General features: G+C 37.7%; 2 protein-coding genes across 2 annotated transcripts; both read left to right on the top strand.

The window, feature by feature from the left end:
- Positions 1-5,452: 5,452 nt before the first annotated feature.
- Positions 5,453-11,076, top strand: LOC121971452 (putative disease resistance protein RGA1). The gene is made up of 2 exons (XM_042522730.1): positions 5,453-9,138; positions 10,943-11,076. The coding sequence occupies exon 1, from the start codon at positions 5,659-5,661 to the stop codon at positions 9,103-9,105; it is 3,447 nt and encodes a 1,148-aa protein (XP_042378664.1). The 5' UTR covers positions 5,453-5,658; the 3' UTR covers positions 9,106-9,138; positions 10,943-11,076.
- Positions 10,656-13,260, top strand: LOC121971454 (fructose-bisphosphate aldolase 3, chloroplastic-like). Its single transcript, XM_042522731.1, has 4 exons — positions 10,656-11,212; positions 11,298-11,407; positions 11,509-11,599; positions 12,787-13,260. Exons 1-4 carry the CDS (start codon positions 11,006-11,008, stop codon positions 12,994-12,996), a joined length of 618 nt encoding a protein of 205 aa, XP_042378665.1. The 5' UTR covers positions 10,656-11,005; the 3' UTR covers positions 12,997-13,260.
- The last annotated feature ends 2,742 nt before the right edge of the window (positions 13,261-16,002 follow it).

The following is a 16,002-nucleotide window of genomic DNA, read 5'->3' as shown; positions in this document are numbered from 1 at the left end:
GTATTAGAGGCACCTCCACCTTGGAGGCACCTCAATCAAACATTGGAGGCGCCTTCAATCTTGTTTGAGGCACCTCCGACTGGTCAAAGATGACCGTTTGAGCGCGGATAGAGTTTTATCCGCTTGACTTGGTTAGAGGCACCTTGAACCTTGTTGGAGGCGCCTTGGACCTTCGAGATAGGATTTCCAGGAGCTATTTAAAGGCCCATAGAGCTAGGAAAACAATATCAATTGTGCAATCAACTCTGTAGTCATTCCTAGCAATAGTTTTGAGCTGTTAAGAGTGTAAAAGGCTTTTCCGCCTTCAGTAAAGGAGACTTTTTCTAGTGTGCTTTTCATCGCCCTGGATTAACAACCTTCTTGGTTGTAACCAGGTTAACTGCTGAGTCTATGCTTTATTTCTGTTTCTTTATTTCAGTTATTTTATTATTGCTATTGCATTTTTGAGTTGAAAGCACGAGGAGGGTGTAACTCTTATTTTTCAGGCAATTCACCCTCCTCTTGCCGGCCTCCGCTGCACCTACATATACTATATATATATATATATGATTTGTTCATATTAAATGATTCATTCATTAGATGAGATGTGTGTAATATAATTGATTAGATTGGCACACACAAATGATGAGTGAAAACATAGTTATCACTTGATTTTGTAAACCAATTCTAATTTACAGTGAGTCAATAATTAATTACATGCATATGAATTACACTGAAATAATAAATAATGTGTTTATTTGTGGTAGATTATGACAACTAAAAATATCATAGCTGAATTCAATAAAGGAGAAAAATTATATGGGGATAAATACAAAATCTGACACCTCAAGATACAATACGTTCTTGAGGAACAAAAAGTTCTAGAAACTGTAAATCAATTCATGGAAGAACTGGTTGATGGTTTTTAAGTGCAGCACATATGTGACCTTGATGCCTATAAGGCATGGAAAAGAAATGACTCAATTGCTAAGGGAATATTGATTAGTTCAATGGTGGATAACCTAGTATTTGAGTACGAGCCATTACCATAGGCTCATGTTGTCTGGGCAACCCTTAGAAAGAAGTATAGTGGAGTAAGTCTAAGTAAGCTCCGTCAGCTAACAATCAAGTTTGATAGCTGTAAAAAACGCTCGAATGTTACCATGACCCAACATCTCAGGGAGATGGGTACATGATTCGAGACTTAAAAGTTGTCGGTCATGAGTTGACCAATGAATAACAGGTTCAGGCAATTATCCGTTTTCTTCCTGATTCTTGGGGAACGATGAAATAGAATCCGACTCATAGTGAAAGTATCAAGACTTTCACTGATGTCTCATGCCGTGTTGAACTTGAGGCAGAGAGGATTGAATCTGCAAAGATTTTTGGTCAAGCTTTTATAACTGAAGGTTCTGGTTCCAAGAATAAGAAAAAATAATTTAAGAAAGGTAAGGGAAAAGGAAAGTAGGCTAGTGTTGTTGCTGAGAAAAACCAAATCAAGAAGAGAGGAAAGAAATTTGGACAAAGACCTAAGAGCAAGTTACTTTGCTTCAACTGTGGCAAGAAGGGTCATTTTGCTTGGGATTGCACTGAGCCTAAAAAGGTAGATCCAACTTTATCTTCTTTCCATGAGTATAATGTTACAAGAATAGTGTTATTAGCTTATTCCTATCCTTTGTGGATTGTAGATGCAGGAGCAATGAACCATGTAGTTCGTGATTGAGCTACATATGTAGAGTACCGTCGGGTACCAATTGGCAAAAAATGGATATATGTAGGAAACAATGCAAGAATTAAGTCAAAGGAATTGACACTTGCAAGCTCAACCTACGTGGTGGACGAACATTATTTCTACATGTATTCTTGTATGCTCCTGAAATTCGACGGAATCTGGTTTTCGTCACTTGTCTTCTTAATTTACGTTATTGTGTAAATTTTTATAGCCGTTGCATGGAACTTCGAATTAACTTAGTGTTAATTGGGCATGATTATGTAACAAATGATTTTATGGTTCTTAACATAGAACCAAATAATAATAATAATTGGGCATCTTACAGCATGTATCTCCAAGCGACGTTCATGAGATTTCCGAGCCCTAGCGGAATCTCTATCTGTGGGCTCTCCAGAGATCATGCTGATCTCTCGGATGACCACATTTCCCTTGTTCTCCTCCTCCAGGGATTCCCCTGGCTCCTTGCCCTGGCCTGGCTACTGGCTTCCCTGACCTGTATTTTCGGGCAGGGATTTACCTGACTGACCTGCTGTAGTAGGCTGGCTAGTCAGCAACCTTTGAAGCTTGGGCGCGATCTCAGGTGGAGGCAGACCCAGTTCAGCTGCGCGCCGAGAGTCACGAGCGAACTGGACACAATCCCGGGTGGCATAGGTGTGAGACCTGTGGTAAGTGCAATAGCGGGGTCCCCACTGATCGGTAGGGATGTAAATGAGCCAAACCGAGCCGAACAGTATTAGGCTCGAGCTCAACTCGTTTAAGTTATATTCGGGCTCGAGCTCAAATCGAACTTTTATTACAAGGCTCGAGCTCAGCTCGTTTTGGAATTATCAAGCTCGCAAACAGTTCGAACTTGGCTCGTTATTAGCTCGATTATCATAGTTAACGAGCCTAATTCGTTAAACGGGCTCGGGCTCGTTTTCGGGCTCATTTTAGAGCTCATTTTTTTGGCTCGTTTTAAAGCTCATTTTAAGGTTCGTTTTAGAACTCGTTTTTGACTCGTTTTAGAGCTCATTTTTTGGCTCGATTTAAGGCTCATTTTAAGGCTCATTTTTTGGCTCGTGAGCCTACAAACGAACATGTTCACGAGCTCACGAGCCGAATATCCTTAAGCTCGAGCTCAACTCAATAAACTGTCGAGCTTGAAATCGAGCTCGAGCTCGACTTGATAAGATAAACGAACGAACTCGAACGGGCTTTTTATCGAATCGAGCTCCGAATAACTCGCGAACCGTTTGGTTCATTTACATCCCTACTGACCGAGTCTTGGGGCTTGGACAGGTTCTACCCACTGAGCCGTCCTGGAGTCTTGACCGGACGGGAATCCTGGTCGGGCATCCTTGGAGCGGGGAAAAGGCCAAGCTGGAGATTGGGGTGGCCTTTTCTCCAGCTTGTTAGCAGGGGCGGGCGCCTTGTCTGCTTTCCGCCGAGCTGCTTGGGCTTCTTCTACGTTGATGTAGCTGGCTGTCCTCCCCAGCATCTCATCAAAGTTCTGTATTGGCTCCCGGATGAGAGCCCAGAAGAACTCCCCCTCCACCAGACCATGGGAGAATGCGCTCATCAATATCTCTGAGGTAGCAGATGGGATGTCCTGGGTTACCTAGTTGAAGCGTTTAATATAGCTTCTCAAGGGCTTAGCAGACCCTTGCTTGAGGGCAAAGAGACAATGACCTGTCTTCTGATACTTCCTGCTACTAGTGAAATGGCGCAGGAAAACATTTTTGAAGTCTTGGAAGCAGGTGATAGACCAGTTCGGCAATCCATCAAATCATTTTTGCACCGAACAGGACATAGTGTTTAAGAACACTCGGCACTTGATGATGTCGCTGTATTGGTGTAGCAGCGCAGCGTTATAAAATTTTTGGAGGTGATCCTCCGGGTTCTTGCTACCATCGTACTCTCCAATAGCTAGGGGCTTGTATTCCTTCGGTAGCTTTTCCTCAAGTACCCTTAGAGAGAAGGGCACTTGCTCATCAGGCACCTCCCGGAGAACTATGGCTTTCCCCTTCTTTGAATCTCTAGGCGGGGAGCTCTCAGCCATGAAGGCCTGTGGTTGCTCTTTCTTATTATAACAGTCCAGGCCCTTATTGTAATAGTCCGGGCAAGGGTCTCGATAGAAGGCTTAAGGGAAATCGTCGGGCTATTTTCTTTTAGATCCTCTATCTGAGACACGAGTCGGGTCCATAGAAACTGCGGACATCTTATGTGGGTGTGAAGCGGTGGTATGTTTTTCGGAAGCAACCCGCCTCTTGGCCTCCTTGAACAATTCATATTCTCCTGTTGTCATGGTGACGTTGATCCTTCCGGTATCCTCCATCTTCACACTCTAGAACAGGCGAAGGAAGTTCCCACAGACGACGCCAAATTGATCCTGTCTGGAATCTAAGTTAGACGAAGGCCGGTTGAGATGTCACTGGCGTTGACAGAGAGGCAACTTTAATTTGACACCCCTACGTATGTGCCCAGGAAAATAGACCCCCACGTGGGACTGAACGACGACAGTGACGAAACCGGCGGTACTTAGGCTCTGCACACACTCAGACAAGCACACAGAACGTTAGAGACCAGAAACCAGGGAAACAGCCCCCGGCGCAGGTTCTCTGACGCTCAAGTCAGGTATTTTTTTCCCCAGAAGAACAATGTACGAAGGGAAAAGAACTGTAGAAGATAAGTGCAAATGAGCGCGTACCTGCTCAAGGGAGAGGACCTCCTTTTTTATATGACTGAGCGTACCTCTGGAATCTGATCGATGCCAGAGAATATCGGGTGTTAGGGCCTGTCGGGTGATGGAGGACGCGTGACATCCTCTTTTGGACTAAAAGAAGGTTCCATTCATAGATGACAGTAGATTCTTGGAATATTCTCTGACATATGACAGTTATTTTCTGACATGTGATTACAATCAAGAAAAAAAACAGATAATGAAGAAAAAAACAGATAATTTTGTTAATTCCAAACGCCTTCCCACGTCGAAATAAAAAAAACATTTAATCATCATGATAATGAATTTCGTGGGAATCAATCTTATCCAATAAAACAACAATTCGACTACGCTCGTGGGGTAAATGCCTTAGCATTAACTGTCGATGTTTTTAATTTCTCAAGTGAAAACTCACTTTGCAAGGCCAAATTGTAAAGAAGTCCTCACCAAGCTAGCATCCAAGCATCCTGGTGCTAGACTTGGTAATTACTTCACATACAAACCCTTTCCCTGTTCCATAACCCCCAGAGCATGAATATAATTTTTTCTCCTAATTTTCGAATTCTCTTGCTTGTTGTAACTTGGCTTGCATTTAAATCAGTATTGTGGTGGAGCACCAATCCTAGCAAAAGAATTGAGAAATTTTGACATAAAGTTGATAGATTTAAATAATTATAATTATTTTTTTATGTATATAACGTGCATAATTCACATAAGCAAAATAATCTGAGGACAGCATAAACTTTGGGTACCATCACAAATTAGTCTTTGTGATGTAAATTTTCTACTATTAGTTTGGGTTGTTAGTGATGACAATTGGAAGAGGAGTTTTGATTAAGTGCTAATTCTAATATTCTAAATGCTCGGGCATTCTAGAAGTTCCTTTACCATTGTTTTATTCGGATGTTGTGAAAGTCAAGTCATTTACATTAGTTTAGTTGTATCTTCCATACTAGTTAAAGAGAGTTCATAAGCGTTTTAGGGCCATTAGTTATATTGTAGAGGTGTTTGCTTGACAAGACAAATCCTTGAAAGAACGGGTGCTCACCTATAAAATAATAGAGTTCAGCAATGGCGAGCTCGAATTTGTAAGCAATCTTGTTAATAATCCATAAAAAAGAAAGACCCGAACGAAGAGGTCGCCGCCCTGCAAATTATATTATTGCTTCTCTTTTCTAGCTCCGCCAAGCTATTGTTGTTAGCCAGATCCACACCAAACAACTTCTGCATCCTTCATAGATCCGGAGCTATGGAAGGAGCTTTGGTAGCTGCCGCGGCTCGCCTCATGTTCGATAAGGTGACGGCTCTCCTCCAAGTCGACGAGAAACTCAAGACAATAACTGGTACCAAAAGGAAGATGGAGAAGCTCAAGGAGTTGTCCACGATCATTGACATGGTGATCCGAGACATCGAGTACCGCCCTTTTATCGATGATGCTGTGAAGGACTTGCTGAAGAAGCTCAAATACTTGGCCTACGACCTCGAGGATGTTGTGGATTACTATGACACCAAAGTCTTGCAGAAGAAGCAGAGATCAAAAACTTCTTTAGGGTCGGTGCGTGATTTCTTCTCTGCTGATAATCAAGTTGTGTTTAAGAGTAGGGTAGGTGGCATGATAAAAGCTATAACAGAAAGTCTGGATTCTATTTTGCTGCAAAAGTCCATTCTTCTCAATTTGCCACAAAGCAGTATCCGCATGCCGGAACCAAGTCTCTGCAGGGAGACCCACTCCTGCAATAGCTTTGTTGTTATAGGGAGAGAACCAGAGAAGAATAAGATTGTCGACATGTTAACCAAGGATGATGATGATGAAAGCAACCATGGCACAGTGAAGGTCATCGCCATCGTTGGGATGGGTGGCCTAGGGAAGACTTCACTTGCTCAGCTTGTTTACAATGATGCGAGGGTGCAAGACCATTTCGCAAGTTTGACAATGTGGAAAGTTGTTGGGGCCGAATTTAATCCCACAAAGATAATGAAGTCCATTTTAGAACTGGCTACTGGTGCATCAGTCAACATCTCAGAAATAGATTTAGTGAAGCAGAACCTGGAAAAAGAATTATCTGGGAGGAGATTTATGCTCGTTCTTGATGATGTGTGGAACGAGGATGAGTTACAGTGGGGAGTGCTGAAAGCAGCCTTAACATGTGGGGCGAGAGGGAGCAAAATTTTGGTGACAACCCGTAGCCAACAGGTCTCTTCAATTATGGGCTCATCCAATTCTACCCACCAAATACACCAGTTGTCCAGGGGTGATTGTCTGTCCTTGTTTCAACAATTTGCATTTGGAGACCAAGCAGTCGATCAAAACTTGATGAAAATTGGTGAAAAGATTGTTGAGAAATGTGGCGGTGTTCCCTTGGCTGCCATATCTCTTGGTAGCATGCTCCGTAGCACTCGAGAGGAAAATTATTGGTCCTCAGTATTGAACAGTGAAATATGGAAACTGAGAAATGAGGAAGAAAAAGTGTTAGCTGTATTAAAGTTGAGCTATGATAGTCTCCCTCCACGGTCAAAGAAGTGTTTTGCATTTGCTTCCCTATTCCCAAAAAATTATTGGCTGGCAAAGGATGAACTGATAAAGCTATGGATAGCAAATGGTTTCGTATGTTCAGAAGGAAATTTTGATGCTGAAACAAATGGCAATCATGTCTTTAATGATCTCCAAATGGGGTCATTCTTTCTCTTGGCACCTTCCCGTGATTATGAATATGTTAGTCATGTAACCAAGTGCACGATGCATGATTTGATGCATGATCTGGCACGATCAGTATTTGCAGATGTATATTGGAATTTTAAACAAGATTTGTTGAAAGATATTGGAAAAAGAACATATCATTTGCAAATATATCTACGAGAGAAATCAAGCATGACTCATGTCTTAGGCAAGAAACCATTGTACTTGCGCACCTTTATGCCTCAAGTTACATTTTCACGTGTAAGTATTAATCTGCTTGAAGTCTTCCCAAAACTGAAATATTTGCGGGCGTTAGATTTAACTGATGGTGAAATCCGGGAGGTGCCAACATCAATAGGAAATCTGATACATTTGAGATACCTCAACTTATCCAAGAATAAAATTAAAGTTCTACCCGACTCCATAACCCTTCTCCCCAATTTACAGTATCTCAATCTCAGTTTCAATAACAGACTTCGAGAACTACCAAAAGAGTTGGGGAAAATGCAAAACCTTCGGGATCTCAATTTTTCCAAAAGTGATTTTAGATTGACATACATACCTTGTGGAATATCTCGACTAACTAATCTTCGAAGTTTACCTCTCTTTATTGCTAGTGACAAAACTGACACATGCTCAATTATAGAGCTCGAGGATTTGAAGCTTCATGGGAAAATGGAAATTAAATTTTCCAAAGATTTTAAGAATTATTCTTGTGGTGGAAGAAAAATCTTAAAGAATAAAGATCTTACTGAACTATGGCTAGAGTTCAATAATTCAGAAAGATGTGACAAAGACATGTTGGATGATCTTTGTCCCAACACGAGCTTAAAGAAGTTGACCATATGGGATTATACGAGTCCACAATTTCCAACATGGTTGATAGAGTTACAAGTGCCAAATTTGGTTGAAGTTAACCTTAGCAATTGTTTTGATTGTGAGTATATTCCTCCGCTTGGAAATCTGCAGTTTCTTAAGAAGCTTGAATTATGCCTAATGAATGGCATTACACAGATGGGTGCTAAGTTCCACGGGTACCGAGGCTTTCCTTCCCTTCAAGAACTCATCTTGAATCGGATGTATAATTTAGAAGAATGGTCAGAGTCTAATGTTGTAGATCAGTTGTTTCCTTTACTACAGAAGTTGTGGATTTCCAATTGTCCAGAATTGAAATGTATGCCGAGGCTTCCTAGAATCCAAGAGCTGGAGATATTATACTGCAGTAAGAGCATACTCTCATGTATCAGAAGACTCGCTTCTCTTTCTGTTCTCCGAGTGAAGAATATGATCGACATGACATCTCTTCCAAGTGACTGCATTAGAACCCTCACATCCTTGACGGAATTACAAATAACAGAATGTAGAGAACTCCAATCTCTTCCTGGGGATGAAATGCAATGCCTAAAAATGCTTCGTTCATTGACCATTGAAAGATGTGATAATTTGGCATCCTTTCCGTCGGAAGTGGGGCGTCTAAGTTCTCTTTGTTTTCTACGGCTCTCACAATGTCCAAGTATAACATTGCAACCAGAAGAACTCGTACAAATCTTGAATTCAGTACATGACTTCCAAATACAGATTTGTGACAACAAGGTCAATTTACGTGGGCAACTGCAATACTTACCCATACTCAAAAAATTGTCTCTATTTGGTTCTCATGTTACCAATAATTACATGATTGGGTTGGGACTCTCAACATTAAGTATTTGTTGTTGTCATGAATTGGAGTCGTTGATGACAGCAGAACCAACGAGCAGCATTGTGCTAAAACAACTATATATAAATGGAATTTCCTATCTCACGACCTTGCCTGACTGGCTGCAGCACCTCAAGTCTCTTCGTTTTCTATTAATCGAGGACTGCCCACAATTAGAAAGGGTGCCAAGGGGTTTGAAGAATTTACATATGTTGGAAAAGTTGTGGATTGTTCGTTGTCCACAACTGAAAAGTAGATGCGAAAGGGAGACAGGCGAAGATTGGCCAGTCATCTCACATGTTCGACATGTTGATATTTCATAGGTTTCTCAGATTTAGCCGGACATGATTCAAAAGGTAAGTTAGAAAACCATTTTAATTAGTTGGATAAAATAACAGATCATTAAATGTATTTTTATAGTTGCACCAAAACTGCTTCTTTGTTGGGATATAACATTATTTCTTTTTCTTTTCTAAAAAAGTTTATTTAGAATTCTTAAATACACATTTAATGTATACTAGCCATCACATATACGTTCCATGTATAATATAATATATGTCCTTGAGGCCATGATACTATGGTAGGATATTCAGATTGTTACCAAGTTATTCACGATTTAAATCCTAGTTATGGCGGATTTGTAAAAAAATTTTCTCTAAATGAGAAGCATAACCAATAGATATTGGGTTTCTAGGTTGACTGCCGCGTACGAGATAGTCAATGAGGCTAACTCCAACAGTAATTCACTGTAATGGACTCTCTCTCATAAAATTTAATCTTAACCAAAAAGTTGAGAAAACATGAAAAAAAAAAGACATTAACATAATTTTATTTTAATTTTCATCCAAATTAATTATTATATAGATATACGTTGGGCGCAGACAGCCGTGCACAACTGTTGCGCCCGGCATATGCACGGATGTGTGCGCCCAGCGTAACTTTAGTTTTTATTTTTTTTAAAAAAAAATTTTTGTTTGCAGAATACTATCTAAGATTTTGCCTTTAAATTTAGCAGTTGAATTATATTATTAATCACAAAACACAGTTCAAAACGAAAGTATTTATGCCTTGATAAAACGTATAGTAACGAGGCATCATATACTTTGTTTGCTGCAACACAAATATATTTATAATTCAAATGTGATAATACTGATTGAAATATATGATATCGAATAAACATCAATAAAATTATATATATAGTGTTACTAATGTCATTTTTAATAATGTTGAATTATTTTCCTTTAATTTCTTGATAGTATGATGAAAGTCGAGGGAGGAGCTAGGCTGAGCATGAGATCATAGTTGTTATTTAAAGATGCATCTGTTGTGCCCTATGATGTTGTTCGCATATATGTGGTTTATTTTATGTCACACTACAATTTATTTTGTTGTTGGATATATAATGTTTTTTTTTCTATTATTACTATGTTGTGTGGGAAATTTTTGTTGCTTTATGGTGTATACTTATACAATAAATAAACAACTTGATATTGAGTGACAGTTATAATATAAGTTTTTATCCTATCGGGAATATGAGAAGTCGGAACTGTCGAAATGATATATATGCTAAAAAAACTCTTGGTTTTACTTATTTCTCTTGAATCCTAAATCAGTAAATGTGTGATAACTATTAGATGTTGCTATTCTTTCTCTCCATTAGGTAGTCCTTTGATTAATATTTGTCAATTTTTCATAGTTTTTTCACTTTTAGATCTTTCAAGCATCTAGTTTTTCACTTTGATTAATATTTGTCGATATACAGTTGGATGATATATTGGATAGGTTGTATCATGTTACGGCCTCTAGTTTCTTGACAGTGTTCCAAATATGGCCACACCAATATTTTTGTTCGTTATTATTTATTTGTCGCACAACCATATGACAATTTTTGAGAAACTATAGAAGGATAATCATTTGTAAAGTAGTGTAAATTCATCTCTATAAGAAAGAAAGAGAAGATGATTAACAAGCAATGTAGATTGGTGAATGATTCGTCACTTTTATTTTGAAACAAAATAAGCAGATTTGTCTCAGGATTTTGTACACTGTTTTTGGTTTTTGCTTTTCTATAAATTTTGTTTTGTTGCTTGGTAAACATTGTCAGTGTTGGTCTGCTTTTTTTTCTTTGCTTAGCCAATTGCTTGCTCATTACTATTCTAGAAATCTATTGCTTCACCTGGGCATGTAATTCTTGCTGTCGATGAATCAAATGCTACATGTGGAATGAGGCTTGCTTCAATTGGTCTGGAGAATACAGAACAAAACCGCCAAGCTTATAGACAGCTTTTGTTGACCACCTCGGGTCTAGGTGCATATATATCTGTGGCTATTCTTTATGAGGAAACACTATACCAATCGACCACAGATGGAAAGAAGTTCGTGGACTGCTTACACCATGAGAAAATCATGCCCGGTATTAAGGTTGATAAGGTAATTATTATCTTCAAAGTTATGACAATTTCTGTTTTACTCATATGAAATGTTGAAGTTTGTTTTTCTTTGTTCCATTGTCAAGGGTTTGGTCCCATTACCTGGATCAAACAATGAATCTTGGTGCCAAGGATTGGATGGATTGGCCTCAAGATGGGCTGAGTATTACAAACAAGGCGCACGTTTTGCTAAATGGTTTGTATAGTTTTTTACGTCCTATTTACTAGCTTTGTCGTATTGTACTTGATCCAATTATGTCGATATGTATCTTCTAATTACTTGAGAAAAAATTGCAGGAGAACAGCTGTTAGCATTCCTTCTGGACCTTCTACTCTGGTTGTTAAGGAGGCTGCATGGGGACTTGCTCGTTATGCTGCTATTGCCCAGGTAAATGAGACAATCTTTGCTAGTATGCATGACTAAATTCTTCAGATATCACACCATGTATGGAAAATTTCAGCCTCACATGCCAAAAAACAACTAATTGATTATGGTTGCCAGTTTGTTGAAATTTTAGGTTTTTTCCTTTACTTTTTGTTTTTTTTTTTTTTTTGAAAATTTAACAAAAGTATTGTAGGAATGTTACCCTTTGCAGTAGATCCTTGATATGTATAATCATATAATTGTAAAGAAGAAAGTGCATTAAGTCAAGCATGAAGTTTCCTTTGCATAAGCTAACATACCAGCTCTTCTATGTGCCTTTCACAATTAATATCACTTAGTCGATTCTATGGTCTACCTTTTATAACTAGTAGGAGTTGCATTTTTATATGGTACTCCTCTAAGATGGATGATGATTACAAAAGTTAGTAACCCTTCTTATACTCTGAAGTTAAAATTGGTTATTATATATAAACAATTTTAAACTAGACATCTCATGTACATCTCTATATAATATATCTGAAGAAAATCATCAACATAATGATCAATGAATTCTAAAAGAATAATGTAGAATGAATTCGAAGTGGTCATATGTGTCTACATGCATATGAAATATTTTGCATCATGTATCCCAAATATGCCTATGTAGTCTCATATGGTGTTATTTTTTAACTGGCTGTCATACCAATCTAATCTATCTATTTATTCTAATTTAATCTCTAGGGATCAATTTGATGACAAGATGCAAAAGCTTAGCCTACATTACTTCTGATATGACCTTTCACAGCAAGGTTCAGATATTGTATATAGGTGGTATGCGGTCAGATCATATAGTTCCATATATGTCAATTGTTATGTAGTAAACTTTGTGGGCATATTCAGTGTGTTTAGAAAATTTATCAATAATTCTATCCCTTGATGTGTAATTTAAGTATTCATAGACAACTCATGAACACAGTTTACTAATTCCACATGATTTTCATTAATAAAAAATTCCAATAAGATCCAGTTATTACACTTACCAATAGGCAAAACTCGTATAACTTGTTTAATTATTTTCTTTTTGAACTACACTTGTTTCTACCGCGACTACATTTTAGTTTCTTTTTGTAGCTCTTTGTAGTTTGCTATTTTGAATTGAATGTCCTATCCTAACATGATATTTACAAATTTGCTTCCTGGATCCTGAGCAGGTTTCTATTCCTCTACATCAGCTCAAATCTGCTAATTCATCAACAAGCAAAAAGAAACCTGCAGAAAAGTATATCCAGGTTGTGTCGGTCGATAACCATGAATTTTGGTTCATGGGGTTTATGCACTACGATAGTGCCGCAAAGAGTTTACAGGATGCTTTGCATGACGCACATAACACAAAACCAGAAACAACGGCTTCAAGTGTCTAAGTTCATTCAAGAATCTAGAAATTGGATTGCTCGACGTCCCCAAGGACACCTAATAATTGCCATCGGTGCATCTATCTTTGATATGGAACATGTTCTCATCCTGTATCTCAGCGTTCTTTCAAGGCAATTACTTAATCACTTAGTTACTTCTGATTCTCCTTCAGGGTTTTGTCTTATTTTTTGTGCAAGGTTCTATAATTTTCACATGGCTGGTGTTAGACCTGAATGTTCATATCATATATTGCTTTGACCAATGATTTTGTCGCTACCTTTGTCTAGAACAAGGGTGAGCATTTGTCTCTATGATATAGGTGGTGCCATGATATTAGTTGAGAACTAGTGGCAAACAAGCCTCTTTTAAAGACAGTCTTCCAGGTTATCTTTCATTATCTTAATCTTATTCCCATCTTACAACAACTTTTTTACATATACTTTTAATTTGAGTTTTTCTTAGTTGCTTTCGTTTACCTCATGACAGGTAATGCTGAGACTGTTTAGTCCTCGTAAGACCACTCTACTCTTTGTTATACGAGATAAAACAAGGGTGAGCATTTTCATATGTACATTTTTCAACTTCTGTATTGGAGACTTCTAATCCAATGAAAATGAGTATTCATGTGCATTTTTATATGTCGAGATCTCTTGGTGCTTTATCAAAGGAGTGGAAAGATTGGACTTTTTGATGGAGCTGGTGTGGGAAGACTGGATTTATTATGGAATTGATGATCAACAATGTTGGAAAAGGTTGACATGGAAGAATCAACAAGTGAGAAAGAGGAATCTAATGAAATTCTACAAGTTGAAGATTGTGATAGGGCTTGGGTTGATAATAATTACTTGCAATCCTACATGGCATGAACCACCATCACAAGTTTCTAATCTTTTGATTATTGTTCATTAGTTATAAATAGAGTTTATTTGTTTATTTGTATTGGGATAAATTTTATTTTAATATTAGACATGTTTCTTCTTTTGTGATTATAATTCTTATATAAGTAACATTTTGAATGACATTGATGTGGAGAATATTCTTTCTTTTGTGATTATGATTTTTTATTATATATTTATATTGAAATATAATATATTGCATGGTATTAAAAGATAATAATTTAAAAGACAACGGTTTAAAATTATTGTTGTTGTCTATCACTCTCAAAGACAACGGTTAAAAACTGTTGTCGTAGCCCCAAAAATGATTGTAACTACAGTAAAAATGCTCTAAACAACAACAGTTTTAAACCGTTGTATTTTCATTCAAAGACAACGGTTTAAAACCGTTACAAAACTGTTGTCTTTTAATTCAAAGACAATGGTTTAGAACTGTTATCGTAGCCCCCACTTTTAACAACACTGCCAATTACAACGGTTTTAAAGGGTCTATGACAACGGTTTTTAACCGTTGTCTATTAATATTTTTGTTGTAGTGAAAACTTTTAACAAATGTTAAATCATTGACAAATATTAAAATCATTCAATTTAATTAACTATTTCATGCTTATCAGTTTGTCAATTAAATATTCAATTCATAAATTGGCTTCCAGGTTGTGGCGAGACACTAAGCCTTCTTTGTTATTAGATCATCAACCACTTCTAGACAAAGTCTTTTAATGAATTTAAATATTTAATCTTTTATCTGAAAGCCTTAAGCCAAATTTCATTTTTTAACTTAAACAAATTTTTGGAATCCAATATAAGTTCCTTCCTACAGGGTTAATCAGGTATTTTCTAGGGATATGAGATTTTGTTATTTTTCTAATATGATCTTTGTGAAATCTATAGTACCAGTTTAACCTTTTATAGTTTCTAAAATTTAAGATAGAAACATTTGAACATGCAGAATTTTTTAAGTTTTTTATTTGTTTCTTTAATTTAGCATTTTCAAGTTTAACTTTTTCAAAATATTCTATTAGACATGATTTAGCTAAAATTCTTTTTATTTCTAAGTTTTCATTTTTTTTAATTTATTATTTTTACTTTTTAACTTGTACATAGATTTTGCCATAGACTTAATACCAAATTAAAGTTGATTAGGAGGTAAGAGGCATACCTCACTTACCATATCAGACTTGAAGTTTGACTCTCCCCCTTCTTCATTGCATTCATCTGAAATCGCTCCCCCTTCATCGATGTTGGCTTCTGAGGTGCTTTGTTCTTCATGGCTTGCCATCAGTGCTAGTCCGACATATTCTTTTATTTCTGACTCTGATGATGAGCTGTCATCCCAAGTAGCAGTTAGAGTCTTGTGTTTGTTTTGCTTGGGCATCTTGCCTTTTTTCCTTTTTGAGTTCTGAGCAGTCCTCTTTTAAGTGTCCTTCCTTTTGACACTGGTAGTATCGAACCCTTCTTCTATTTCTTGGATTTTTCTTATTCTGCATTTCTTTAAATTTGTTACATCTAAAGAATTTTCTGAAATTCCTTACCATGTAAGCTTCTTGATCTTCTTCTGAATCTAACTCGGGTTCATCCTTCTTGGTTGCATTTAGTGCCATATTCTGACTTGATTCTTTTGTTGTCCCTGCACATCTGGTTTCATGCAATTGTAAGGTAGAAAAGAGTTCCTCAAGGGTACTTACCTTCAGGTCCTTTGAGATGTAGTAGGCGTCGATTATTGAGTTCCATTCTGGAGTTCTGGGAAAGGCATTGAGTGTGTAGCGTATCGTGTCCTGGTTGGTTACCGTTTCACCGAGGTTTTCGAGTCCGGTGATAAGTTCTTTTACCTTTGCATGTAAATCAGCTACCTTCTCACCTCTTTCCAGATGAATATTCGTCAGTTTGTTTCGAAGTATGTCTCTTCTTGCAAGCTTGGCTTCGGATGTGCCTTCGTAGAGTTCCAGGAATTTTTCCCTGAGTTCTTTGGCCGATGAGTAGCTTCCGATGCGGTTGACTTCTTGAAGCGGCAACACTCTTAGTAAGTGATACTCCGCTCGGTTATTTGTTACGGAATCGTTTTGTTCTTTTTTCGTCCAAAGGATCTCTTCCTTCTCCTCTTCATTTTGATTAGTAGGA

This window comes from Zingiber officinale, chromosome 4A, assembly GCF_018446385.1.
Source record: "Zingiber officinale cultivar Zhangliang chromosome 4A, Zo_v1.1, whole genome shotgun sequence".
NCBI lineage: Eukaryota > Viridiplantae > Streptophyta > Magnoliopsida > Zingiberales > Zingiberaceae > Zingiber > Zingiber officinale.
This window is presented reverse-complemented; position numbering and strand designations above follow the sequence as displayed.